General features: G+C 44.8%; 5 protein-coding genes across 7 annotated transcripts; 4 read left to right on the forward strand and 1 right to left on the reverse strand.

Annotated features, from left to right (window-relative positions):
• Positions 1–787: 787 nt before the first annotated feature.
• Positions 788–3,402, forward strand: LOC129591733 (uncharacterized). Its single transcript, XM_055487512.1, has 4 exons — positions 788–1,111; positions 1,174–2,428; positions 2,557–2,847; positions 3,058–3,402. Exons 2-4 carry the CDS (start codon positions 2,368–2,370, stop codon positions 3,114–3,116), a joined length of 411 nt encoding a protein of 136 aa, XP_055343487.1. The 5' UTR covers positions 788–1,111; positions 1,174–2,367; the 3' UTR covers positions 3,117–3,402.
• Positions 3,403–3,631: 229 nt separating this feature from the next.
• Positions 3,632–5,008, forward strand: LOC129591734 (uncharacterized). The gene is made up of 4 exons (XM_055487513.1): positions 3,632–3,924; positions 4,335–4,415; positions 4,474–4,599; positions 4,681–5,008. Exons 1-4 carry the CDS (start codon positions 3,831–3,833, stop codon positions 4,716–4,718), a joined length of 339 nt encoding a protein of 112 aa, XP_055343488.1. The 5' UTR covers positions 3,632–3,830; the 3' UTR covers positions 4,719–5,008.
• A 284-nt stretch (positions 5,009–5,292) lies between these two features.
• Positions 5,293–7,620, forward strand: LOC129591813 (uncharacterized). 2 transcript variants are annotated; one of them, XR_008690887.1, is made up of 7 exons: positions 5,293–5,583; positions 5,767–5,847; positions 5,913–6,044; positions 6,107–6,602; positions 6,766–6,881; positions 7,108–7,230; positions 7,310–7,620. XR_008690887.1 is itself a non-coding variant. In XM_055487636.1 (7 exons), exons 4-7 carry the CDS (start codon positions 6,530–6,532, stop codon positions 7,354–7,356), a joined length of 315 nt encoding a protein of 104 aa, XP_055343611.1. In that variant the 5' UTR covers positions 5,294–5,583; positions 5,767–5,847; positions 5,913–6,044; positions 6,107–6,529; the 3' UTR covers positions 7,357–7,620. The 2 variants fall into 2 exon arrangements, 1 of the variants encoding a protein (XP_055343611.1); XM_055487636.1 differs by having other exon boundaries at positions 5,294–5,583; positions 6,810–6,881.
• Positions 7,621–9,708: 2,088 nt separating this feature from the next.
• Positions 9,709–11,689, forward strand: LOC129591819 (uncharacterized). The gene is made up of 4 exons (XM_055487647.1): positions 9,709–9,906; positions 10,745–10,843; positions 10,964–11,059; positions 11,377–11,689. The coding sequence occupies exons 1-4, from the start codon at positions 9,840–9,842 to the stop codon at positions 11,427–11,429; spliced, it is 315 nt and encodes a 104-aa protein (XP_055343622.1). The 5' UTR covers positions 9,709–9,839; the 3' UTR covers positions 11,430–11,689.
• On the reverse strand, positions 11,421–24,642 carry LOC129591816 (G-protein coupled receptor GRL101-like). 2 transcript variants are annotated; one of them, XM_055487644.1, is made up of 7 exons: positions 23,551–24,642; positions 22,991–23,470; positions 19,036–19,358; positions 15,708–16,001; positions 15,189–15,314; positions 14,822–15,127; positions 11,421–14,334 (listed from the first exon to the last, which is right to left on the reverse strand). In XM_055487644.1, the coding sequence occupies exons 3-7, from the start codon at positions 19,157–19,159 to the stop codon at positions 11,714–11,716; spliced, it is 3,471 nt and encodes a 1,156-aa protein (XP_055343619.1). In that variant the 5' UTR covers positions 19,160–19,358; positions 22,991–23,470; positions 23,551–24,642; the 3' UTR covers positions 11,421–11,713. The 2 variants fall into 2 exon arrangements, with proteins under 2 accessions (XP_055343619.1, XP_055343618.1); XM_055487643.1 differs by having other exon boundaries at positions 22,991–24,642.
• Between the last annotated feature and the right edge of the window lie 2,183 nt (positions 24,643–26,825).

Genomic DNA, 26,825 nt, shown 5'->3' on the forward strand with positions numbered 1-26,825 from the left:
CGTCTCGTGATGTCTGTGTTGATAATTTAAACGGTTTCATGACGGAAAACCGTTTGGAATCGATGTACGACATATCGATCTGTGGATTCACGTAGTACAGAGAAGCGTGTAGGTTACCTAACCAAACTACTAATAACACTGCTGCTGAGAGAATGTATGTGCCTATAAATATTCATTTCCGAAATTGCCGGTATCGCCTGGTAAAAACAACCGGAATATTAAAAAATCGATAGTCGACGGAGTTTGTTGTAACGGGGTGTTGGACGCGGTGCTGCTTTTTGGACAGCTTTTTCGTGTTCTCGGTACAGGGCTCATTTCTCATCCCGCAGTTCCCGCTGCTATTATTATCAGTACCTAATCACTCGCGGTACGTACGAGTACGCTCGTTGACGAATTCTTGCTTAAATTACGCTTGTCGTTTGTCATAACGGCACGAGAACGCAAAAATAAACGGAAAACTACGCACCAAACACCGCATACCTATACAGACTGTAGCAAGTGCTAAAAGGAAGTGTTACAGCATTAAAAAAAACAGTTAAATCTCGATCCTCCCACAGGTTAAAAAACGGTACCACAGCGGTGCACGTGGCAACTGCGGCATGTTGCGCAAAATAATCAATACAATGCGTAAAAAAGCGAAGAAACGCACAACCACGGGGCATATTTTGGTCACTGCTTTCTTCGGCTTGTTGATTCTGTTGTTTTTTTAACTGCCACGGTGCAGCCGGATGTCATCTCAGCCTGGGAGCCAAAATCCATTATAATCAGACGTCCGCATATAAGTACAGTAATGCATAGCGCACATAGTTATCGACGTATCAGATTCAGGAAATGCAGTAGAGTAACTGTTGGACGGTTTATTTTCTCAGGTTCCTTAGCTCCGATCTGCTGTTGACCGTTCCGTTGCAGTGGAAGCGAACGATGCGTGTTCCGACGTGCGTGGAGGCGATGGTGGCGGTGACCTTTATCGGTTTCTTCAGCGGTGCTCCTGTAGCACACAGCGGCGGCTTCGAACGTTCCTCGAATTCAGCTTTTTCCAACGCCGTCAACGGTCAACTGTCGGCGGCGTGCCCCGATGCCGTGTGTATTCACGGCTGCAACCCGTATTTTCGTAAGCGCGATACCGGTAACGACGATGGCGATTAATAGTCAAGTAGAACCTTTTTACTACAGCGCCGGCGCTTCCTGAATGCTGGTGTTCGTCCTGTTGGCCAGCTGGTAATGGGTCTCCGGGAGGGGTCCCGCGTCCGCCCCACGTTCCGCGTCCCGACGCGGGTATCGTCAAACACCATCAAATTCCTTTCCCAGTTGGCAGTACCCGTCCACCATTGGTCCCCGCCCCTACCGGCCGCCCAACGCCGGCGCCGTCGGCCGCCCGCTTTCCCGACACCGGCTTCAGTTCCCTGGGCAGCGGTGGGGCATCCGTCACCGCCTCACGGTCCCGGTGGGCGGATGTCAACCAACTTGGCGGCAACGGATTCACGGGGAATGGGTTTTCCAACCGGCAGTCGTTTCCGGACAGGATGACCTTTGGCCAAGGGTCTTTACGGGCGTCGGACAGTGCGGCGGGTAGGGTCCGGCAGAATCCGGATTTTGGTGGGTCCGGTCTCGGCCGCGGCTTCGGCGGGTTTTAGAAATGATGGACAGTAAAGTCACCTACCTGGCTCAAACATTTTCGGATGGGCACACTGCGTACAACGTCGGGCTAAATAAACTTATTTACGCAAACAGCTGTTTTCCGCTGTACGAATCCAAAGCCGGGAATTCACGCGCACAGGATGAGCTAGTGTTTTTTTTTTATTTTGTTTCATTAATTTAAAAAGAAATTCGTTTTGATTGAACTGCAACTGCCACGCGCATGTCGGAAGCAGCAATTCGTTACCATGACGAAAATATGCATAAATGAAAGTTATGAAACAGCAACTAAAATAATTGGGGAGCACTTACATGTGACTAAAATGTGCAAATCAGCGTCTGTTTATTTTTCTGACATGCTACCGGATAGCTGAGAAAATGGCTTGACGGAATATCCGGCCGAATTCTTTACTTTTTTGTCTGGTTTTTTCTAACCGCGGCCGGATCCACGCGTTACAAGTGGCGTATTGCATTTGTACGTATATGAACACTCACAATCAGCGATTTACGATCGTCGGCAAATAAAAACCGAAAACCGCTGCAGGTATAAAACTCAGTGCAATCAGTATTATGTGCAACTGAGCGTTTAGCCGGCATTTCTGTTCAAATAACATTTGTAAGACCCAGTCAGTTAAGCGACAAAACCTGATATTCTTCAGCCAACAGAATCGCGTCCATACTGTTTAAACTTTAATCCCAATTAGCCAAATCTTTCCGGCCAAAGCACGGGCAATGGATAACGCGCAGCTGGTGACCTTTCTCGGCCTCGTGGCTTGCCTTCTCATGCCGTCAGGTCAGTCTCCAACATAAAATGAAAATGAATGTGACTAAAAAAGCTATGAACAACAATAAAATAATATATAAAAAATTAAAATAAATGTAAATAATTAAAAAACAATGCAGTGAATGTGTTTATTATAGCCGTTAGCGGGCAGGTGGCCTGCCCGGCCATCGGGTGCGGCCGCAACCCGCCCTGCGTCCCGGCCGGCCAGCCCAACCCGCCGATGACGCCCGGGTGTCCGCCGGTGTGCCCCACCTGCACCGGTAACGAGGGCGGTGGCGGAAGTGGCGGGATTAACTGCGCCCTCGTCAAGATCAACTGCCCACAGTACTCGCCCTGCCCCATCCGGGTACCCACGTACGGCGGCGTTTCCAGCTCCGTGTCGGGCTCGTCCGGTGCCGTCTCCGGCAGTGCGTCCAGCTCCAGTCAAAGTACGACAATTATGCCGTTTTATACTATAAATAAACTAATCTAACATAAAATAACTCAGATATGTATAATTACATATAAATATAAATAAAACACAGTCTAATATTGCACTCATTAATCCGATTTATTAAACAAATATAATAATAATTCATCATAATTTATAAGCAAAATGAATGCTGTTAAACATTAATGATTTTGTGATGTTCTTGCAGCGATCAGTAATCCCATCGTCATCGCCTGCTGCCCACCGCCACCGCGATGCTTATACTAGGCTCTGCTGATTACCGAGGATTTAGTTAATACTGATTTTTATATTTAGTTATAACTGCATTTTGTTTTATCAATTTTTTTTCAAGCCAGTACTCTGTATGTTGTCTATGCGTGTTTGTTATAGTAGCCACTGAGTGGAGGCAAATTTTAAAAAAATATACGAGTATATTACGTCAGTTCCAGAATCCGGAATGCACAAACAGCCGGCGCGGCAGCCGGCACTCACGTGTACTGCCCTGACAGTGTCGCGTATATTGTCCGGTATAAAAACATGTGGGCTTCTGTTTCTTTCTTCGGTACTGAGTTTCGGAAAACAAATGCACAGATACGGCAGCGTTGGCATAAGAAAAACAACAAACGCACGCGTTTCTTTTTGTCCGGCGTTTGCCGTTGATGGGTGATAACAGCCGGAAGCGACAATGGAATATCCACATTTCGCGGTATAACACACACGCACGTTTCGCGTCAACATGTGTATGCGCCGGCATCCGTCACAAAAACAAACAACAAGAAAAAAAGAAATACTGCATAAAAAACACAACGGCAAAAAAGTACACGCTACAACGCGGGTTTTTATTTTTCATAGTTGAGGCATATAGTCGAAGCCGTTGTTGACCTATTGGTAATTTCAGCGCTATTTTCTTAGCGAGTTTTACGTTGAGCATACAGTCAATTATATTGACAAGTTTATCTTTACGCGTGTGAAAAAAAAACAATGTTTACCGGTAATAATTTGACAAGCAACGCCGTGCTGCTGGTCCTGGCCTGCGTAGCGTGGCTGCAGCTGTGCCCGTCGGCCGCCGGTCAAGGTACGAATATTTAAGCAATTGTAGCAGAAGAACACTTAAAATTATCGTTCCTTTTCTCATTTTTTTCCTGTTTAATCTGACCACATTTTTTTATACTGTATTATTTATTGGTTTTGTCATTTATGAAAACAATTCGTTTGATATGTTTTTTTTGGTGTGAATTGTAACGGAGGGTTTTACTAGAGCAAACCGTGCTGGTACATTGTATAGTCGATCGACTAGTTAGATGACTGTATGATGACTGTCTATCACAGTAACATACTGTGACTTATATAGCTAGACATAGAATATCAACAGACTAGCATGTAGGTAGAAGAACTAAACAATCAGCTCAGCAGAATAGCTAAAGGCAAGAGTCACAGACATAATATGAATCACATTACAGAATGTGTAAGTATATATTTTTGTAGGCACCGCGGCCATTGTGCCCGGGAACATCAACTGCGCGCAGCGGTTCTGTCTGCGCTGCATCAGCGCCCTGGAAGCGGCCAGTACGTATACCGTTGTTAAACCCTGTTGAGCGTTGCGTAATTGCGTACGTGCATCCAGGTCAAGGCCCGTGTGCGTGCCCCATCTGTCCGGTTCCCACTAACCCCTGCGACGCGGTTCTGTGCGTAGCCTGTATGCCGGCCCAACCCCTGGACAGCGCCGCCGCTTCCGGCAAGACCTCCGTCGGTAAGTACTCATGCATTGTTGACAGCCTACTGTTCCGTATAAATAATATCTGTACATGAACTCTGGAATGTGTTGATATAGTGCCCATTGGGACCGGCTGCTGTCCGGTCTGTGGATGACCTTTATTCCCTTGAATTGGCCCTTCTTACCATGGGAATGTCATGACAACTCACAAGCAAAATCCAGAAAAAAACTGTAATACAACCATGTTGGTTATTTTGTATGGAACATCATTGTTCCTCAGTTGTAACCCAGTTGTTGATAGAATCCGGCGTAATTATAATGGCTCTGTTTTGCCGGCCACCATGTACTGATAGATTTACAGCGCAGCTGTGATTGTTGTTTGTAGACTGGCAGTGTTGTCGCTAGTGACAACAAAGGTACGCCGCGAAAACAATAAACAATCGGCTCTGAATTACATTTATGCGTGTGTTGTTCTGTGAATATAAGAACGTTTAATGCACATTGCAACCGATTTGCAACGCACATGCAGTGCATGTACAGTATTAGTAATATTACGTACAGTAGATACATTTTATAACATACAATAAACGTCAGTTTGCGGTTACAGTAACACCCACACTCTTCTGCAGTTATTCGCTATTTCCGTTTACCGGAAGCGACAATGGAATATCCATATTCGCGGTATAACACATGCGCACGTTTCGCGTCAATATGTGTATATACCGGCATCCGTCACAAAAACAAACAACAAGAAAAACAAAACCTGCATAAAAAACACGACGGCAAAGAAGTAGCGCTACAAGCTAAAGGCGGATTATTATTTTTTAGTTGGGCCGTATAGTCGACGCCGTTGTTGAGCTATTGCCAGTATTATTTCCCTGGTGATTTTTACGTTGAACCATTTATCGTTACAAGTGTGGAAAACCATGCTGACCGCTACTAACCTGAAAAGCAACGCCCTGATGCTCGTCCTGGCTGCTGTGGTATGGCTGCAGTTGTGCCAGTCGGCCGCCGGTCAAGGTGCGTATATATATCACATTTTTTATCTACTAACTTAATTTTTTCTTTGTTTTCAATTTTATTACATTTTTTAATCTGCTATTATCTTAATTTATTTTGTTATTATTTTAAAACAGTTGTATACTTTATTGGCTTTTTTATTTTTAATTATCTGATGGTTTAACTGAATAAGGATGTATATAGGCACCGCGGCCATTCTGCCTGGCACCATCGGCTGCCCGCAGAAATTCTGTCTGCGCTGCATCACTCCCCTGGAAGCGGCCAGTATGTGAACTGTCCATTGCATTCGTACATCCTTTTGAATATTCAAGTATAACTGGTGACTGCAGGCCAAGGCCCGTGTCCCTGCCCCATCTGTCCCATCGGCGGCGGCGGCACGAACCCCTGCGCTGCCGTCCTTTGTCTAGCCTGTATGCCGGCACAGCCCGTGGACGCCGTGGCCGCCGGGAAGACCTCCGTCGGTACGTGATTGTGCGCATTACATGTACTTGTATACGACGGCGTTAAGCGGTTGTCTTGACAGTGCCCATTGGCAGCGACTGCTGTCCGAAATGCGGATGACCTTTATCCCGACCACTCTATCGCTCCTCCCCGTCTGTCGGACCGTTGGACTCGGGGAACAGCGACTCCGTTCGAAAGCTACCGTAGACGGAAGGCGATTAAACTGATCATACACTGTTTTCCCGTTTTCTTGTATAATACTTCATACACTGTTCGCTGTCGGTTATGCACGAGGCCGGCGTTGTTTGTTGGATGGCGTTTTCCGTGAAAACAATACCAGTGCCTTGGGCCATCTTAATGTCGGCAGTAAAGCCATCATGTACGGCACAATATTTATTGTACTTGAACTCTTGCTGTTATAAAGAGCCGCTCTTTCTTCACGAAAGCCACCGGAAACGAATGTTATTAGAGAGTTATACGTTGAATTATACTCCTCCAATTGGACATGGCGACTAGTTGTTATCTGTGTGCGGTCATTTTCTTACTGGTCAGCGCGGGAAATCGCTTGCCGGTTGATGGTACGTACGAGACAGGCCGTCGGTGTCATAACCACTGTCCACGCTGCGTTGAAGTACTATTGATTCTGAAGTACTTTTTTAACCTTTGAATTTGTATCATTTTAAGTAGTATTACGCGAATGCACTTTTTGTTACATTGATGGCCTTTGCCCAATAAACGCAGCACTGCTGATATGAACATGGAGATGTACGTTTGTACGTCGACAGGACTGCCCACCGTACTGTGTCCCGGACCGGTGCTCAACTGTTTCACCTGCGTCCCGCCCTCCCAGTACACCGGTACGTACAGCGCGTGCTCACCTTGTTCACCGCACACATCTACTAGAATGCATTGGACGTCCTCAGACATTTACACAAGTTTATATTCCATATAAAAAAAATTAGAAATATAAATTCGCTTGCATCTCGCGTTGATATAAGTTTGTACAATGGCAAGAATTATCCCGCATTCAAATGTTAATCAGCTTTTCTGTGGGAGTAAAATGAACCCGGCTAACGGCTGCAGGGCCCTGTGGATGTCCCATGTGCGCCGTAGATCCCAATCCCTGTCTGGGCATCATGTGCCCCGATAACTGCGTGCTGCCGATCAGCTCCCTCTCCGCATCCGGATTATCCAGCGCGGCGCAGAGTAAGTGTACCATGTTTATGTACACTTTTGTTAGCACTATCATACCGGTATCATAGCTAACACTGTTCCCCTTGCCCAGTTGCCCAGCCCCCGGCCCCGAGCAGCTGCTGCCCCAAGTGCGGATAACGGTCACCGATCTTATCCGGAACAATCCCGGCATCTTCCCGTTAATTCTATCCCGGAAATTTTTAACAGACGTGCCAATCAGTTTCTCCCGCTGTTTTCCGGCGGAAATGGTGTGATTCCGGGTGAAGAAACGTCGCTAACTGTGTGCTTGTTGTGTTATGAATGTTCCTATAGTCATTCTGGCAACGGAGCTGTTTTGTTTTGTTGACAGCCAACGCCGTGCCGTGTTTTCCGCGAAAACAATAAACGTGTCGGCGAATGTGGCGTTAATGTAGCGGTGGTACTGGTTCATTGCTCGTATTACGTATATACAGTATGTGCGCCGAGGACCCGGCGTCCAGTGGCCGCTCCAAAAACGGCCTGGCCGTCCTGTGCCCGGAGAGCTGCGGCCGGGCGGTCAGTTCCTTCGCCCGGATCAAAGTCAGTGTTATTTCGAATCGATCATGGTAGCCTTTAACGTATCGCCAGGGCTGCCACGCGCAAGTGACCGCTACCGCTTACAATAATCTATTCAATTTGTTCCAGTATAATATACATACGCAATTTTTATGGCAGAATGTATGCGTACTGACGTACAGATCTGTACACCCCGTTCACGCCAAGTTGGCGGTGTGACATTTTAATTTACTCCCGAATCGTGCAGCGTACGAGTATTTTTGCCAATCGTTTTAAAGTCTACAGTGTAGTTTTCTTTTGCGCATTTATTGAGCAAAAACGCAATAGATTTCGGTTGCGGTGTCGCGCTGAAACAGCTTCCGAAGCGGAGGCACCGATGGACCAAGTCATTGAAGTGCAAAACAAAAACAATTTAATTCAGCCAGAAATGCCGGAACGGCTTTAAGCGCTTGGAATTGAGGTCAGTTTGAGGACCCCAAAGAGCGTGCTTCATGAACGAAAACTGAAAGTCAACGGCTTGCCCAAACCTGCAAACCGCCTAGGAGAGCAAAATCGTTTTTAGCCAAAACAAAGCCCTCGGCTGAAAAAAGGTATGGTGTCCACGGAAAAGTGTTCCAATACAGGGTCACGCGCTTATGCTCTGGATGGTAGTGAAAATTTTAACACCCAACTCCTTGCGAATCGTACTTTGTGGTGCATATTCAAGGAGGACTTCCCATGGCTGCATGGTGAGCGAAGAAGATCGTCCTACAGTTCGGCCACGCCCACCGTTAAACCGGTGCCCTATACCAGGAGGGGCTTCAAGTTAACGGTGTGAAGTGCACCCTGAAGGGTCGACGGATGGCCAAGTCAGCAGATTTAGCGTCCTTGGACTACGGCATAAACGGGAATTTAGAACGAATTTTAAAACCACGATAGCTTGACTGCAACGCATTTTTAAAGTGGTCCACTCTTGTTTTAAAATTACTTCTCTAAATCGGTTAATGATAAATTAGGTTTGAATGGAAACCATTGGAACCATTGGAAACAAATTTCAGTAGTCCGCAAAAAGATATCTGCATATTATATGCAGGATCCATTTCAGTTTGCACTATCGATTTCCAACTCAGCGGGCCTTATACCGAAAAGTAACGATTTTGGTACTTTAAGTTAAAGAGAGGAAAATTATAGAGCCTTTCGTCCAATGGTCGTGCAGAGGCGGAGCCAAAAGTTAAAGGATCTGACCTCTTTAAGTTATAGAGCCATTCGTAAAGGATGTTCGAGTACCCTTACTGTACACATAAATCGTTACGATTTAGGAATAGTATTAGACAAACCGACTCAAAACGAAACACTAGGTAACTAACAGATCAAAAACAGACCATCTAGCTGATGCGCTGCTTCTCGACCGTTCCGGCATTACCAATACACAAGCGGCATTACAACGCTGAATTTCAATGCTCAACCGTTGCAACAGAAAATGCTTAGCACGCGTTTCTCCAGTCTGCTCCCTTATGCGTCCGGCCAGATCGTTAATCAAATCGCGTCTGGCCGGATCGTTAATAAAATTGTACAACACATATTATATGCTCGACCGTTAATAATAATTACGAGTATTATTCAAAATCCTTCCGCAACCTGCTGATTATTCATAGCACGCGTTGTCCAGATTCGCCATATCCGGGTATAACAGGGTTTTTCCGCATATCCCCCCCCATTTTCTTATCGAATGCCGGCAGAATATTCGCTCATCAATTGCGGCTGGCCATTGTAACAGCGAGCTGTGTTTGTTTGCGATCGAAGTACGCTGATTGTGTTGTAAACAGGGCGGTTCGATACATCGTTAACGATTGCCCAATCAAATACCGGAACACAAAAAACAAATTACGCTAACGTTGCTGCCTCGGGGCTCAATACGTTTGCTGACGATTCCCCTAATTGTTGACAACCACGCGAGCCGACTTGACAATCATACGAGTACAAACCGGTTGCAGTGTGTTTTTTCCCTGTTATTATTCTTGCGCTGCATTATAAGGAGCAGTTCATTTTTTGACGGGTTTTTTTCCAAGCGCGGACCAATATTATTTTCTTTATCCGTGTATTCGATAATGGAAGTGAGGATGATGTTACGTATCGGTATCGTGGTGTTAGCAGGATGTTTGACCGTGATCTCTGGTTAGTATGATGAATGATTTTGGCATCATAAGGATTAAGGGATTTGGCCCGGTACATAGCACCGAATTTGTATACATCCACGGCAACTTTCGCTGTCGCGCACTCCCAAAAACTTTTTTGAATTGCTTTATGATATTCTGTAGCAAAAGATTCGTATACATAGGCGAAAAAACCGTTTGTGCGCGCAACATCCGGTTCGGGAGATATTAGTGAAATAAAATTCCAAAAGTTTAAAAGCGCGGAGGTGTACCAGAAGTCTCATTATGAACCGATCTCTTCAAGTTTTGCACGAAAACGCACATTACTATGAAGATCGTTTTGGTACCGAACCAGCTTCCTACCATTTTTTTCAAATTTTAAATTAATTTTTAAAATTTTTGAAATTCATTTTAAAATTCGAAAAAAATGGTCGAAAGCTGGTTCGGTACCAAAACGATCTTCATAGTAATGTGTGTTTTCGTGCAAAATTTGAGAAGCATCGGTTCATAATGAGACTTTTGGTACACCTCCGCGCGTTTAAACTTTTGGAGTTTTATTTCACTAATATCTCCCGAACCGGATGTTGCGCGCACGAACGGTTTTTTCGCCTATGTATACGAATCTTTTGGCTACAGAATATCATAAAGCAATGGAAAAAAGTTTTTGGGAGTGCGCGACAGCGAAAGTTCCCGTGTATGTACCCGAATTTGGCATTATGTACCGGGCCAAATCCCTTAAGGATTTATAATTCGTTTTTTCTTAATTAATATATAGCCGGTGTACTTCCGCAATTATACAGCGCAATGCTAGATTAATACAGTAATTAATTATCTTGTGAACGGTTATTTTTCATGTGCAGCACTTCCGACGGATGTGATTAGCAAGCCGATTATCGGCGGCGGCTGCTCCGGACCACCGCTGCAGTGTTTCCGCTGCGTTACCCTGGCCGAGTACACCGGTATTAAGCCAAATTAACTACAGCCATAAAGTTCATCCCTTCGTGGAATTTAGCACTTGTTCAAATACTGCACGTCAAATAATTCATGCCGGTTTGACCACAGCGAAATGTTTAACCCAGGTCCCTGCGGCTGTCCGCTGTGCAGTAATCCCTGTCAAGGCATTCTCTGTCCGGCCTGCGTGCCCGCCACCAGCGCCCAAGCGGGCCAAGCCCAAGGTAAGTATAATCCAATTACAATAATTATTTTAACGAAAGTGTTGTGCGCCCCGGAAATTCTCCGGGTACATAGTTACTTTGCTATGCGCCCGGAAAATTCCGGCCACGCTGTCAGTGGGGTGTTTCTTTCATTAATTAATTGTATTTTTTGCTATTTGTTTTTTTTATAAATTTTTTGTTGATTTTTTTTAATAATTTTTCGTACTGATTTGTCTTACTTGTCCGTTATTTTCTACACTTATTTTTGGTAATCAGAAGTTGCGCCTCGGACTTTCCGATGAACCAGTCGGGACATTTCCTAATTGTTTTCATTGCAGATGTGGCGGCCGCGTCGCCCGCCATTGTCAGCTGTTGTCCGAAATGCGGATGACCTTCCACCGCCATCGGCGTTCGACTCGACACTGCATCGGTGTTTAGCGGACAAATCGACTCGCCATAATATTTTCTGACTATTTTATTACCAATAAAATCGAAGAATTATTTTAACCGAATATTATAATCTGTAAATAATATAAACGAATACATATATAAACGATCCACCGGTTCCATGCAGAATTCACGTTTTGTTGTATATCACTGTAACCCGACAGTGTACAAAGTGGAGAAATAAAAAGATCCCTGTTCTGTGCATTGACTGCGAATGTCGCCACCGCGTCAGCAGCTGTGGTTGCGCTGCTGGAAGCGCTGGTACACTTCCGGGCGCGCGTCGGGGTTCCCGCGCGCCGTACTCCGTCGCCGCGGACGCAGCAACCGCACCGGGAGGTCGGTGCCGTCCTCGTGCAGCGCGTTGCTAATCCCCTTGCCCGCCGCCCCGGGGGAGGTCACCGGCAGACTGGGCCGGTGCAGCGTCGTACTGGAGCGGATCGTCGTCGTGGAGGCGCGGCGGTGCCGCGACGTGGAGCTCAGCGACGCCACCAGGGAGTCGCGGAGGTGGCGGGTGCGGTAGGCCAGCCGCGCGCCGAAGGTCCGGCGGAAGGGCCGCGTGGAGATGGTGTACAGGATGGGGTTGAGGGCGGCGTTGATGGGCAGCAGGCACACCGCCACCCACGAGTACATCTCGTCGGGGACGCGGACCTCCGCCAACGCCAGCAGGCTCAACACCGAGATCGGGAGGACGCACGCCACGTTGGTCAGGATGATGAGGAGCATGCGGCGGGCGATGCGCGCCTCCTTCCGCCCGCCGCCGGCGGCCTGGTCCACCGCCCGCCGCGTCCGGAGGGTCACGGCGTACATGAAGCAGTAGGCGACGATGATCAGGACGCACACCAGCATGTTCAGCGCCAGGAAGATGAAGAGGGAGTACTCCCAGCCGGGATGGCGCTGCGGGGTGATGTGCAGTGCCAGGCACACGCCGGAGCGGGCGTAGAAGGCCTGGAAGTAGGGGACCGGGAGGAGAGGGACCAGCGCCAGGATCAGGACCCCCGTCCAGATCCCCAGCATGGCGGCGCGCGCCGAGCCAAAGGTCAGGCGGACTTTGAGGTGGAAGGGCAGCAGGATGGTCAGGAGGCGGTCCAGGGTGAGGATGAGGAGGGTGAAGAGGCTCAGCTCGCTGCTGACGGTGGACAGGAACCCGACGACGCTGCAGGCGGCGCTGGCCTTCCACTCGTGGAGGTGGTAGACGTAGGAGCCGCGGTAGTGGACGTCGGCGCCGGCGATCAGCAGGAGGTACACGCCCATCACGAGGTCACCCACGGCGAGGTTGATGATCAAGAAGGCGTGAAGACGCCGGCGCCGGAGGTCGGGCGCCCGCCAGTAGATGACCAGGGCGTTGGCCAGGAGTGCCACCACCCCCATGGTCCAGAGGACGGCGCGCAGGACGGCGTTGGACATGAGGTCGGAGCAGGAGGAGAAGAAGTCGACGCGCGGCTGGCAGTGGGGGACGGCGGCGCCCAGGCTGCAGCACAGGCGGGCGTCCCCGGTCTGGAGGGTCACCAGGCTGCGGAGGCGGGCGACGGCGTGGTGCGGCGCGGTCAGCGGGTCCGGCCGCCACGGAAGGAGGGTGTGGCTGATGTCCAGGGAGGTCAGGACGGTGTCCAAGGTGGCGAAGGCGGAGGGGTGGAGGCTCCGGAGGGGGTTCCCGGAGAGGTTGAGGGAGAGGAGACTCCGGAGCCCGGTGAAGGCTTCCGCCGGGAGGGCGGTTAGCCGCTGTTGGCTGAGATCCAACTGCGGGAGCGACGATAGTCCGTGGAAGGCGTGGCGTTCGATCACCGCGATCCCGTTCCCGCTGATATCCAGCACCCGGACGTTGGCCAGTCCGCTGAAGGTCTTCCCGACAATCCGGGTGATCTGGTTTCCGGCAAGTTTCAACACCCGCAACTGCCACAAATTCCCGAAGACTTCCGCGGGAAGGGTGTGGATGTCGTTAAAGGTCAAATCCAGGACGGTCATCTGGTGCAGCTTGTCGAAGACCTTTTTGCTCAAGCGACTGCCGTTCAGGCGGTTGCCGGCCAGGATAAAGCGGGTGATGGTCGACTCGACGAACGCCGGAAGGACCTCCAGCCCGGCGTTGGAGCAGTCAATGGTGACGTCGACGCAGATGCACTCGCGGGCGCTGGAGCACTGGAACGGGCATCCCTCCTCGTCCGTCCACGTCCGGCTGCCCTTGAAACAGTCCGGGAGGCCGTTACACTGCAGACTGGAGTGGTAACACGGACCTCCGCGGCACTTAAACCACGTCCGACCGTCGCACTGGGTGTCCCGGCACTCGGTCAGATGCGAGCCGTCCAGACACCCGTGGAGGGCGGCGTGATACCCGATCTGGCAGACGTACTGCCGCGGGATACACTGCCCATTCCGGCACCGGAAGTGGTCGCCCGGACAGGGCACCACCCGGTACGGGCAGGTGTCCGGCTCGTCGGAGGCGTCCAGGAGGCAGTCGGCCGTGTGGTCGCACACCTTGTCCTGCAGGATACACTGGCCGGTGGCCCGGCACTGGAAGGTCCCCGCTGGACAGTGGTGTTCCCGGCAGGACGTCTCGTCGCTCCCGTCAATGCAGTCCGGGCGGGAGTTGCAGACGTCGGCCGAGGGGATGCACTGGCCGGAGCGGCACCGGTACTCCCCGGGACGGCAGGGCGGACGTTGGCACAGACCCTGGCGTTCGTCCTCCCCGCCCAGACAGTGGCGTTGGTGGTCGCAGCGGACGGAGGGGGGCAGGGCGCGGGGGTCGGTGCCCTGGCACTGGAAGGTGGCTTCCAGGGAGGGCAGGCGGCGGCCGCGGCACTGGAACTCGTCTGTCCCGCCGTCCATGCAGTCGTCTACGCCGTCACACAGGAATTCTGCCAATAAATAATGAGTAATATTAATAATTTAGATAAATAAAACATAATAAAAACCTAAGAAAATAATAATGTTAAAGATGTAAGAAAATTAATAACAGTAATTAAAAAATGGAATATTTATATTAATTAAAAAATGCGAATAAGAAACAAATAATGTCGTTAAAGGTCAGATCTACTAAAACTTCTGTAAAAAAATTAATAAAGATTTTTTTTAAAATTTTAATTTATAGTGATACTAAAATTCCAAATAAATATAAATAATAAGTAATAAAATACACTATACAAGGAAGCCTGTATATAAAAAAAAACATGAACGGCGGTAAAGGTCACCGGCGGGAATACTGGTCTAGATGCAGCATCTCAAACATAATATAAGAAAACAAAAAACTTAAAAACGTGGGCAGCGGTAAAGGTCACCATATAAAAAAAATTGTTATAAGAAATTTCAGAAATCCAGCACCGGTAAAGGTCACCAGGGTATTACCGGCGTGAATGCAGCGGCTGGTCTTGTTGCAGGGAATGGTCTGGTGTTTCTTGCAGAAGGCCAGTCCCGGCTGCCCCTCGTAGAAGGCCGCACACTCCGCCGGCGGCTCGTCGTCGCAGCCGCCGCCGCAGTCGCACTCGGCGTCGCAGACGTGCGCCCGCGGGATGCAGCGGCCGTTGGCGCAGCGGTGCTGGTTGAAGCGGCACGGCCCGCACCGGCGCTCGTCGCTCTGGTCGGCGCAGTCGGCGTTCCCGTCGCACTGGAAGCTGCGGTGCACGCGCTTCCCGTCGTCGCATAGGAGGAACGCTGTCCAAAAACAATGGTTGTTGAATTAATGGAATTATATTGGGGCAGAAATATTATGTACCGGTGTCGGCGCAGTCGCTCTCGTCGGAGCCGTCCTTGCAGTCGGTCTGGCCGTCGCACAGGAACATCTGGTTGATGCACTGCCGGTTACCGCACTGCCATTCGCCGTGCCAGCACTTCCGGTAGTCTGCAAAAAAAAATTCAAATATTTAAAAACGCAAGCCAACACTGTAAATAAATTATTACTAAAATCATTTAAAAATGAAAATCAGCTAAATTTAAAAAAAGCTTCATTCAGTTTATTAAAAACAAATGCATATAAAAATTTTTTTAAAACTAAAATAAATTGAAATTAACAAAATCAAAGTAAATTTTAAAACATCCAAAAACTAAACGTTTTTAATATAAATAAATCGCCAAAATTATTTTTGAATTTAAATAATGTAAAACAATTTTCTATCTTAAATACTGAAAACCAGCTTCGGTTTTAAATAATCAAGTTATATTTTAATTCGTAAATTAGAAATAAATGGGACAAATATTAGTAGCTATTTTAGAAAGTTTTTAAAAAAAATCGTACTGCAGTTGTGCTCGTCGGAAGCATCCGGGCAGTCGTTGACATAATCGCAAATCTTCCCGATGGGCACGCAGAATCCATCGCGGCACTTAAAATGACTGCTGGGACAGGTGTGTGTCCGGCACATGCCGGCCTCCTCGTCCTCCGCCGCCGGACAGTCGCGCACCGTATCACACACCTTCACCTTGTCCACGCAGTGCACCTGCCCCGCGGGGGCGGTCGCTGTCTCCGCCGCGCACGGAAATTCGGACGACAAGCAGCGCATTGGCTGCACGCTGGTTGGCTCCGCCCTCGCTTCTACAACATCACCGAACGTATAATTACCTACTTGACGACAATATGCACATACATACGTGGAATTCATTTAAACATGCTACAAGTATCGGCTGAAAAACGGCGCCGGATAATGGACAGTGCATTTTCTCTGTTTGCATATACAGACTGTTTTCTTATGTTTTCTTATGTTTTCTTATATACAAGCGACGCGCGTTGATCCGCGAATTGTAGGCCAATGGCACCGGCTGCATATATACGCGCGTATATGCGTGTCATCGGGAGCGTCTTGAGCGCGTCCCGCTTCCCTGGTTGCGTGCCGGCCCGCTTCCGGTGGCAGCGCGGCCGAGTGCCGGTTTCAGGGTCGTCGTGGCCGGGGCGCATTACGCTCTTAGCGGCGCAAATGGAGCGCAACCGCACAAGCCGGCATACATACACATTTCCGCACATTTCCCGCGCATCCTTCCTTTCCGCGGTATCGATGGCCCCGTCTGCCGGGCAGACCGGGCAGTGGATCCGCTAATGCGTTCCCCAAAGTGCCGCGACATCCGCCACAACGATGACGAGTTCTCAACGGCTCCGTATAAATTTATTTCAAAAATCCAGATATTTTTTCGCATTTTTTCCGTTCTATTTTCCCTTAAATGACGTAAATAAGCGGCAAATTTTTCCATTCGGATAAATTTATTAACTGTGCTGGCAAAAATTGCATTTTCTTTAAAGACTGCTTGTAAAAATCGCATTTCATTTATTTTCATATTAAATCTGCACTTAATAAATCGCATTTCATCTACTTCGATATTAAATATTCTTGCAAAGATCACATTTTATATATTTTTATATGTAAAAATCGCATTATATATATTAATATATATATTTATATTATTTATATTAAATTTATTTATATTTATTATTTATAATATTATACATTAAATATCCTTGCAAAGATCACATTTCATATATTTTATATGTAAAAATCGCATTATATATATATACTTATATTAAAATCTTCCTGGTAAAAATCGCATCTATTTCGCGGTTTTCCACAGAAAATACTGTATAAGCGGTATTCGGTTTTCTTCCTATAATTAGAAAATCCGAAAACGTCATCCGGCATTCATGTCATCGCATATTAAATTCTCCAGAAAATAAATCTTAATTAATTATTGGGAAAATGTGGTTAATCAGCGATATGGAAGACTGAAGGCCACGCACGCCATTCAAACCGGCTGACGAAATAGGTCAACAACCCGGTCCACGCAACTTGCCGGGATTCCGCCAACCGGCACGTCACGCTCATCCCGCCCCGCCCCTCCCGCGCCGGCGGCGGCGGATACGTGCGCATTTTGTCTTACACCAGTAATTGTGTTGTGTGCTGAGCGACAGGAAAAAAACGCCGCTCCTTAGACATCCGTCTGCTGGCGTCGCTTCCCCAGGGAGGTGGCGCGCTGGCCGGACGGATGTGCATTTTACCAGGCGGATGTTGATGCGCCCGCGGCAGCCGGCAAAAACCGCGATTTCAACGTTCTTCTTATACGTATAAGCACACTTATTCCTTCCCGTGTAAACAACCGGGATCGACAAACATCCTTGTACAAAATTAATATATTGAAGGCTTGTTCAACTGTCAATAAAAATGTTTACAATTAACTGATCGTTTATTTTTCGTTTTTAATTTTCGTAATCATTAAGCACGGGCTTTTAAAAAAATTCTTTTGGCGCTTCGATTGTAAAAATATTTTACTTGTGCAGTGTTCGCGAAAAGTCTTGGAATTATTATTTCATAATTAAACATACATATTTCTTTGTTATTATTTTTAGATTTTATTTTATCGGTACATTAATTAGTATTTATTATCATTTTAATTTAAAAATACTAATTTAAATACATTTTAAAAATATTGCTGGCTATTATTTTTAAAAAAATATTAATAAATTTCTTCCGTTTTTCTCGGTACTAATTTTTGGTACAATAAATTCCGGATTTAATTCTTGTGATCGATAAAAATTTGCAACGGCATTTGTCATCGCCTGTCGTAGTTAATCGATTGCCGAAAATGAATAAAAAACGAAGTACGCTTCGCAAGAAACGGATCGAGGGGAAAAAAATCCCGGGAAAAAATGATGAACCCATTTTTCCACTCCGCCACGCGTGTAAAAACAACGCGGGCAATATCCTGCGTATGTAAAGCCGATTACGCAAGAGGTCGTTTACGGTCGGCAGTGATAGCGATCGGCGATTCGCGGCGCAATATTTAATCCGGCGCTGGTCAAGTGGAAAGCCGGTTAAGCGCAGTATGTGTTGATCTACAGCTGATGATGATGATGATGTGTGATTTCTGGCTCCGCAGTCAGCGCCGGGATGGAAAGATGGAATATAAACACAATCAGCCGGAAACGATCGCCAGCTGTTTTAATTCGATTTGGCGCCCGCATCTACACACGCGCTGTAGTGGACGATTGCGCAATCAGGCATTCCAACGCCACGCGGCAGTGACGTCGCCGGCACATCGTTATGATCATTTGCATGCTATGAAAAATGATCCTGTCCGGTGTGGGATGCACTCGTTCTCGTCACCGCCGCGGCGAATAATTAGCCAAAAAAATAAACTTAGCAAATTATGGTGCTAACGACCAGCCGGTAGTGTCCCGCGACGATGACCTTTTCATGACCTTTATATGTTTTTGCTTAATTTTCTCAAGTTTTATATTTTTTCTTATTTTTTTCTTAGGTTTTCATAACTTCTTATATAATTTTTCTTAATTTATACATGCTTCTCTTAGTTTTTTAATTTTAATTTCTTAAATCTTGTTTTTTTTAAATTTATAATTTAAGAGCCGGCGCCCGACAATAATGACCTTCTGTTAATGACTGTTATATATATTTTTTAATTTATCTGCGGATGTCCCAATTAGGAGCACAATTGCCCCTCCGTGACCTTTATATATATATTTTTGCTTAATTAATTTAGCTACCGCAGTGTCCCACAGCCGTGACCTTTCCGTAACCTTCATACATTTTCACGTAATAATTTAAGAAAAATTAAACAACACCTACCGGAGAGTGTCCCGAAATTTCTGGACGCCATTGTCGCATTCCCCGGGACCACGTCGGCGGCGGCGCGGAGGGTGACGAGGTGCACCAGGAGGGCGGTGGCAAACGAGTGATTCATCGAATGCATGATGACGGAAGGTTTCTACTGCATTATGCAAGCTCGGGTCGAGCGCAGGTGGACTCCCTCGGCTGTCCGTCGATCGCAGGGGGCGCAGGTGCGCAGACGTCGGAGAGTTCCCGCCGACGGCGCCGCAGCTGGAGAGCGATTAGTGCCTCCGCCCGGACATCCAATTATCCCGGAAGTGAGCGCCGTGCTAGCCGCTTCGCTGTGGATATTTTGAGCAGTAATTAGCCGTATTAATTCTGTATCGCATGCGGTGTACACGCGCACGTAATTCCCACCAACGTCAGCCGACAAAAATAATGCTACTTAATTGCTGAATTAAGACCCGGTTCATGCTTTCCCGGTTTCTGCTATTAAAAATTCTGGAAGCAATCCGTGCGTTTAATAAAATTCCTATGCACATTTTTATATATCTATTATTTAAAAAAATCCGTGCGTATAATAAAGCTGCTGCCTGTATTACATATTTTATTTTCATAAAGTTATTTTGTAATATTATGATATTAATAAGATAGTACTGAAATAATGACTTTTATGGGCGGCTAAAAAAAACTTCTACACATTTTGTGATTTCTGTTATTTTAAATAATCCATGCCGAAATTGTTTTCATACTCATTTTTTAAAATATTCAGTACGCTTAATAAAAGTTTATGATAAGAACGTTATATTTTTATTTATTTGATCTTGCGTTGGGGAACAGATTGCCGGCAGATTGACTTGTAGGTCAGCTAAAGGTCATCCATGTCAAGCACATGCCTGTGTGTTTAGTCTGTCGCGTTGCAGTGAAAATGGACACTTTAGAAAAAAGTCTACATACTGTTTATTGCTAGCAGTGTGTTTGGCCTAATTTTTTCATCCGCCGACCGGCGAATCAGGCCCAACTCGACTGGATATATACCGGCCGACCCAGATATAATATTTCCCATTTTAGCCCGCTTGCGCCGCACCGGAAGTACCACACTGTCGCTTATACAACTGTATATTCGGGCTGTGAATCAAGTTATGCAAATGCCGGAATATACAGCATAACCGCCGATAAATCGTGTATATATGCAATTACAGACGCCATGGCCATTCATATTTCCACGCGCCGCAATCAGCCGTACTTCGCTGCTTCATTAAGGCGCTCACTTCAAACCGAGACAAACGTCCAATCTGCGCATCGTTCTGGCCGCGTCTCGCGTTGACGCGGCTATTCAAAAAATCCCCACTCAATCGGCAAATTCAATCGCGGGAAAAATAACCCACTTTCTGCTGCAATGGACTGACTAACTAGGGACGCGTCCAATACACAACCGATCTGATAAACAAAATAAACACGCGAAAAAAATGGCCTTTATACTCCTTTCTACGATTTTTATCAATTACTTCCATTTTTTTCCCATTAACGATTTTTTTTTACAATTTTATTATCGTGCATACATTTTATTATAGAGCAAAATGTTTTTATTTTATATTTTTAATATCGCGCACTGATTTAAATAGAATTATTATTCATAAAGAAAAATTATTGCATTTGTAAATTATTTTAATTGCAAATTATTCTTTTACTAAGGCAGAAAAAAATAATGGCAGTAAATTTCGGACATTTATTTTACAGCTTTCGCTTATTTATATATATATGATTTGTATATATAAAGATTTCCATAATTTATTTGATCCAAATTGCAGCCATTTATTTTACTAGAATTTCAATATTAATTTATTTCATTAAAATCTCAGTAATTCATTTTATCGGAGTTTAATAAAAATTTTGATGACTTATTTTGCAAAAAAATACAGCAAATAAAAATGAATAAATTTGCGTTGATCAAGCACAGCAGTTTTAACACGGACCATGTACACAAACGGCAGTACACTGGCGTTTATTTGGCACTCATCGTGATGAGATTAAGCTTAACCCGGCATTTGTCCGGCTGCTGTTTACAGCCGCCGCCCTTTACATACAGATACAGTATATACACATATATCCCGATATTTAACCGGCACAGCAGCGTCCATTTTCGCCTGACACGCCCGTTAACCCACAAAAACATGCGCCCGGCACCAGGGGAATCCCAGCTGGGAAATCGGAGAAAAAACAGCGGAATTACCATTTGAACAACGGCCGACATTTAGCTTTTGATCTTGAAACGCTGTTCACAGTGTTCAACATATGTATATATGCCGTTTAACGAAGCCGGCGCATCTGGCGGTCAGCGCCATTAACTGAATAATTTCGCGACGACAAAGCGGGTGTATTTTGTCCGCCGGAAGTGTACTGCTCAAGTGCGCTGTTGTCCTCGTAATTTATTGGCGAATAATTCCCGGCGTGTACATACGCGCAACGAGGCTAATCAATCACCCTTTAATATGGGCTGCGTTGTCCCCGTAATGCCGTCCCATTAGTCTTCCGCCAATCTGTTCCACTTACATTAACCCAGTTAATTTTACATTAATTCTAGCGCTGTCCATTACCGCCGAATTTACAAAATCAAACCGCATTTTCTGTCAAGACACCCATTAATTATCATCGCTACATTACTGGTTATTTATTACATGTATTATTTATTGTTATCCATTTATCATCCATGTGTTATTATTGGCCATTTATTACATAATATTACTATACATTTATACGAGTATATAATATATGAAAGATAATTAATTTATTAATAGCTCATATTATTGAACGTTTAGAAAATTGCCAATCAGTTCTGCATTTTTTACGCCAGGTTGTTTTGATTTTTATATTTACAGAAGATAGCCAACTAATTATGTATTTATTTACTGTAGATTATTTATTTACCAAATTCTCCTAAATCGATATTTAGAAAAATGAGGATAATTTGTATTCATATACGCGGGGTTATTTTGACTGAGTGCTCGTATTATCGATGTAAGTAATTATACCCTGGGCTGTTTTTACCGTTTAAAATTTAATCAATCTAATTGCGCAAGCATGCCTTTCTTAACGCTAGATTAACAAGCAGTTTGTTCATTATTTCATATTACTGGTGTTTATAAAACTGAAAAATTGATTTGGTATTCTTTTTACGACAGTCTGTAAATCTACTGAATAATCGCAGCAATAATATCTGTAAAAACAGAACAATTAATTGTGCATTTATTTTCTCTACATCGCAGAACTCGCTGCAGTATTATAACGGTTATCCAGTTACAAAATGTAATTTTGTGGGTGCGGGAAATGAGATGATCCTGCAGTTGGCCGGATCACGTGTCGCCGGTTGGTTAAGGAACATATTCAATGTCAGCGCCGGTTAATGGGAATACACGGGGGACCGGAAGTACGGAAGTGCCGGCTTCAATTAAGTGCCGCTGCGCTGCCCTATACACGGATATATACTGCATCTACACACCGGCAGCGACGCGGCGGATCGAATGACCATAACAATTTGTTGGCGCCGGAAGTGCGAGTGCGGCTTCACCGCTGCCCTGTACAGCTGACTGGTACGCTTATTAACAGATCCGGGCTTTACGTAATCACGCCGTGTTGGTCAAATGTCAGCAACAGTAATTAAAAATCCATTATTAATCATCCAAAGTTAATTCAAATGTTCAGGACAATGATGCAATTAATTTCTGATTTATTTTACCTTATGGTTATTTGCTTCGATAATATATTTATTTATTTACGCCAGATTATTCGCTTGTTATAAATAAATACATCAATCGGATTGTGGCAAATTTTTGGCCAGTTTACTTACGCCAGATTAGTCATGTGTTAATAAATATTCATATTGCTATTATTTACAAAAATTGTTACCAGGAAAAGTCATATCATAATCGGTATTGTAATAAATAAGTTTTTGCCCGGCCGATTTTTGACGTACCGTTATTTCTGTGTGCAGTTAACGAAGAATCGCGGAATTAATCCAGACAAAAATCCAACGCCGCACAGTGCCAATAAATAATTAGAAAATATATTTAAAATGACCAAGGAGGTTATAATAATAATAATAAAGGAAATATTCCAAGATGACATTCACATAAAATGCCGGGACAAATGGATGCCGCAGTAATTATCCGGTAACAAAGCCAAAATAAAATCCAGAAGCCAATAATTATTTAAAAAATATATATACGTATATAATTTAATGATCATCCAGATATCGTAATAAATGACTAATAACCGAGAAAATATCCACATAAATTCACAGGACAAACAGGTCAATTGGAGGATCGAAACCCGGGCGTAATTATCCGGCAATAAACAGTGGTATAGACAAAACGGCGAGTGGAGTGCGGGAGCGATTAGTTAGCAGTCATATTGACAATGCCCGTCACATTGACATTAGCGGTGTATTCACAGTCTGAACTCGAACAGGCGCAGAGGCGCATCAGCATAAATATTGTGTAAATAAACGGGACACGGCACTGGATGATGGATTACCCGGCATCGCGCTCTTGCACATCCCACCGAACGACCGGCAACCGGCGAATCACCAAAATTCCCGTATATACGTAGTTGACGTATATATCCGCTTAAGCTCCGCCCCCCGCCGCGCGCGCGCTTCCCAAGACGTCAGCGTGTATTAAAGTGTAATGAAGAGAGTGCATGGTTTATTTTATGTTGTGAAGGACGCGCCGTGCATTTTCTGCAGCGTGTAATTAGGCATAAAATTATCGCCGATACTGACGGACACTTTGGGGTCACCGGCGCTGCATGTGCATTCCGTCCGCGTTGCCGGATGTCGTCAGCGGTGCTGGCTGTGCGGCTGGACCGAGTGGATGTGTGTCAGTGGTATTATTAGCCAAGTGCCATTTCACGCACAATCACGGGAACGGATGACAGTGATACGCTGCGCCCCAGACGCCACTTTCAGCTTGAACTTGACAACACTGACACTGACATCATTAGCATCCACTCCGCCGATTTCTTGGGAATTTTCTGACACTTAATGGGGAATTAATTGGATTTTTCCTGGATTTATTTATAATTTATTGTAATATTCTAGAATTTTTTGTTGGTATTTAGTGAGATCACTGCAGATTTTAATTCGTAATTTATTTCTTTAATTTCAATTTAATCTGTAATTAACTGTACTATTCTGGATTTTAATTTGTAATAAATTAGATTATTACAGATTTTAATGTGTAATTATGGAAATTGTTGTATATTTAAACTGCAGTTACTGTAGTTAGAGAATTGTGGACGAAATTCGCCGATAGCCGGAATATTGTGGATGCTGATGTGTAATTAACAAGACTGTTTGTCAAATTTAATTTTTATTCAAATTCTAACAGTAATTAAGCGGGTGGTAATGGATTCAATCTGCAATTAATTTCAATTTATTTAAATTATTCGGATTATTCAAAATTCTACGCCCAGGAGATTCGCCGAATTATTAACGATACTCCCTATACATGTGATTTACTGCAGCACATACAGGAACGTCAGCAATAAATTGTACAGTCTATAATAATTATATTATACTGTGAATTAAATGGTAAAAAGCGGAAAATAATTCCCCGCCACCCAGCAGACGCAGCCAATCACAATCTTCCCCGTGTTTCTATATCATCTCCCGCCGGTGACCTTTTAATAGCCATTATGGATGGGATTATAGCCCGGTTCATTGAGCAGCGTCCCGTCCTTGCCGCGCGGCCCGGCCAACTCGCGTTTCGCCAGGACGAAGGCGGCGAAGAACAAGACGGCGTTGAGGAGGGTGAGGGCGCCGGCGGTGAGGCGGAAGATGTTGTCGGTGCCCTCCACCCAGGGGAAGGTGTACTCGTTGCCCCACTCACTCAGCTCCGTCACGCTGATCTCCAGCAAGCCGCCCGTCAGGCACAACAGGCCCAGAATCAAATTAGCCACGATCTCCACGCTGCTTAACTTGGGGACGACCATGGAGGACACCGTGTCGAACAAGTAGGACAGCAGCAGGATGGCCGGCAGGATCAGGCTGGAGGACACGCAGCATAAAAAGTACTCTTCGCCGCGCCGCAACAGCTCCATCGGGAACAGCATCTGCAGTTAGACGGTTAAGAATATTCAGCAATATTTATTAAAAAAATAGGTAATCATCAAGTACAATGAATCAGAACGAGTTTTGTTTACAAGATTAAAAACAACATTTCTTACAATCATTACCAGAAGTAAAGGCAGCATTACAACGGTGTTAATCGCGCATTAATGCATTTTGAAGCGTATAAACGTGCAGTACAGTTAGACGAGCCATTTCACTACACAATCACCAACAAATAACAAAAATATCATTAATAAGGAAAATCGTCCCTTTTTATTTATATAACATTCCGTATGATCGCTCCTTTGGTTAGTCCTTACACTAATCTGCACGCCATAATTAGCAATACATACTTAAATATGCTGTTATGCACATTATAATCAGGAGCAAATAAATAAGATTAATTCATTTTATTTGCATGCACTAATTATGAGTACTGTAACATTAGTACTAAAAAATTCATAAATAAGCATTTATAATGAATATTACGAACAAACAGAAACTTTAACAAATCTGCCATTATGCGTTCCGTATAATTAATCGAAAATTGTTCGTAATAATAAAATTAAACGAAAAAATAACTATAAGCATCATAATCAGAGATTAAATAAATAACATTGATGGAGTTTTATTTGCATGTATTTATTATGAGTCATCAGGATCAACATGCTTGGCGCCAAATTCAACAATAAATCCATCCATAAAAACCCGTCGACAATAAAGGAACAAAGCATCCTTATAAACACCCTCGTTCGTCTATGCGCAGCGTAATATTCTCGTGCTGGAGGTATTCTTATCAGCGGTGCGATGCGAAAGTACGAGCAATTCTATGGAAATATTATGGCGACAGTCAGTATCGTTACGTAAGACGCAGACACGCACATCCACCACCTTGACACGACGTGCTATTTGTAAATAATAACAAATAAATTCATTCGTTGCACGCTCTTTTTCTTCGCCACTTATATGGAAAAGTACCCAAGGAATAATTCGATACCCATAAAATAATTCCATTCCCGCTGGCAAACCGCATCAATTTCAAGGATTTTATCTCCAAGAACGAGAAAACGTTTCCAGGAAATAATAAATTAATCAGGCTAAGTTTTAAACTCTTACAATTTAACAACAGCAAACAAATAAAACTTCTTTCATTCATAGTGTGAAGTTGTGAACGATGGACATATTAAATAAAAAAAAAACTTGTTGCAAGCTTCTTCCGGTAGACGTAATAGCTACATAAATAAAGAATAATTTCCCCCTTCAGTTGTTACTCTAGTCTAGTTATACAAAAACTTTATCAGCATTTTAATTCATTAAGGAAGTACAGCGAATTTTGTTTACAAGATTAAAAACAAACTTTCTTTTAAACATTAGAGAAAATTCAATGCAGAATCACAGCATATCGTGCTTCGTCACAAACGTGCATTCGGAAAGTATTCACTCCAGCGCTACACGAGCCATTTCACTACAACTCCCTACATTTGGATGTTTAAACTAGGAAAATGCACGCTAGTGTGCATTGGCAAACACGGCGACCGACGCAAAATTTCGCGAAATGTTTATTCATAAGGAAATATTACTAATTTTTTCTACAAAGATTAACGTACAAATGCCGCCACAATTAGTTGAAAAAAATAAATGATTTTATTTCATCAAAAAGATAATTAGTCTGGTCAACAAGACAAACGAACAGCATCCA

The sequence above is a fragment of the Paramacrobiotus metropolitanus genome, unplaced genomic scaffold (assembly GCF_019649055.1).
Source record: "Paramacrobiotus metropolitanus isolate TYO unplaced genomic scaffold, Prichtersi_v1.0 Parri_scaffold0000048, whole genome shotgun sequence".
Classification (NCBI taxonomy): domain Eukaryota; kingdom Metazoa; phylum Tardigrada; class Eutardigrada; order Parachela; family Macrobiotidae; genus Paramacrobiotus; species Paramacrobiotus metropolitanus.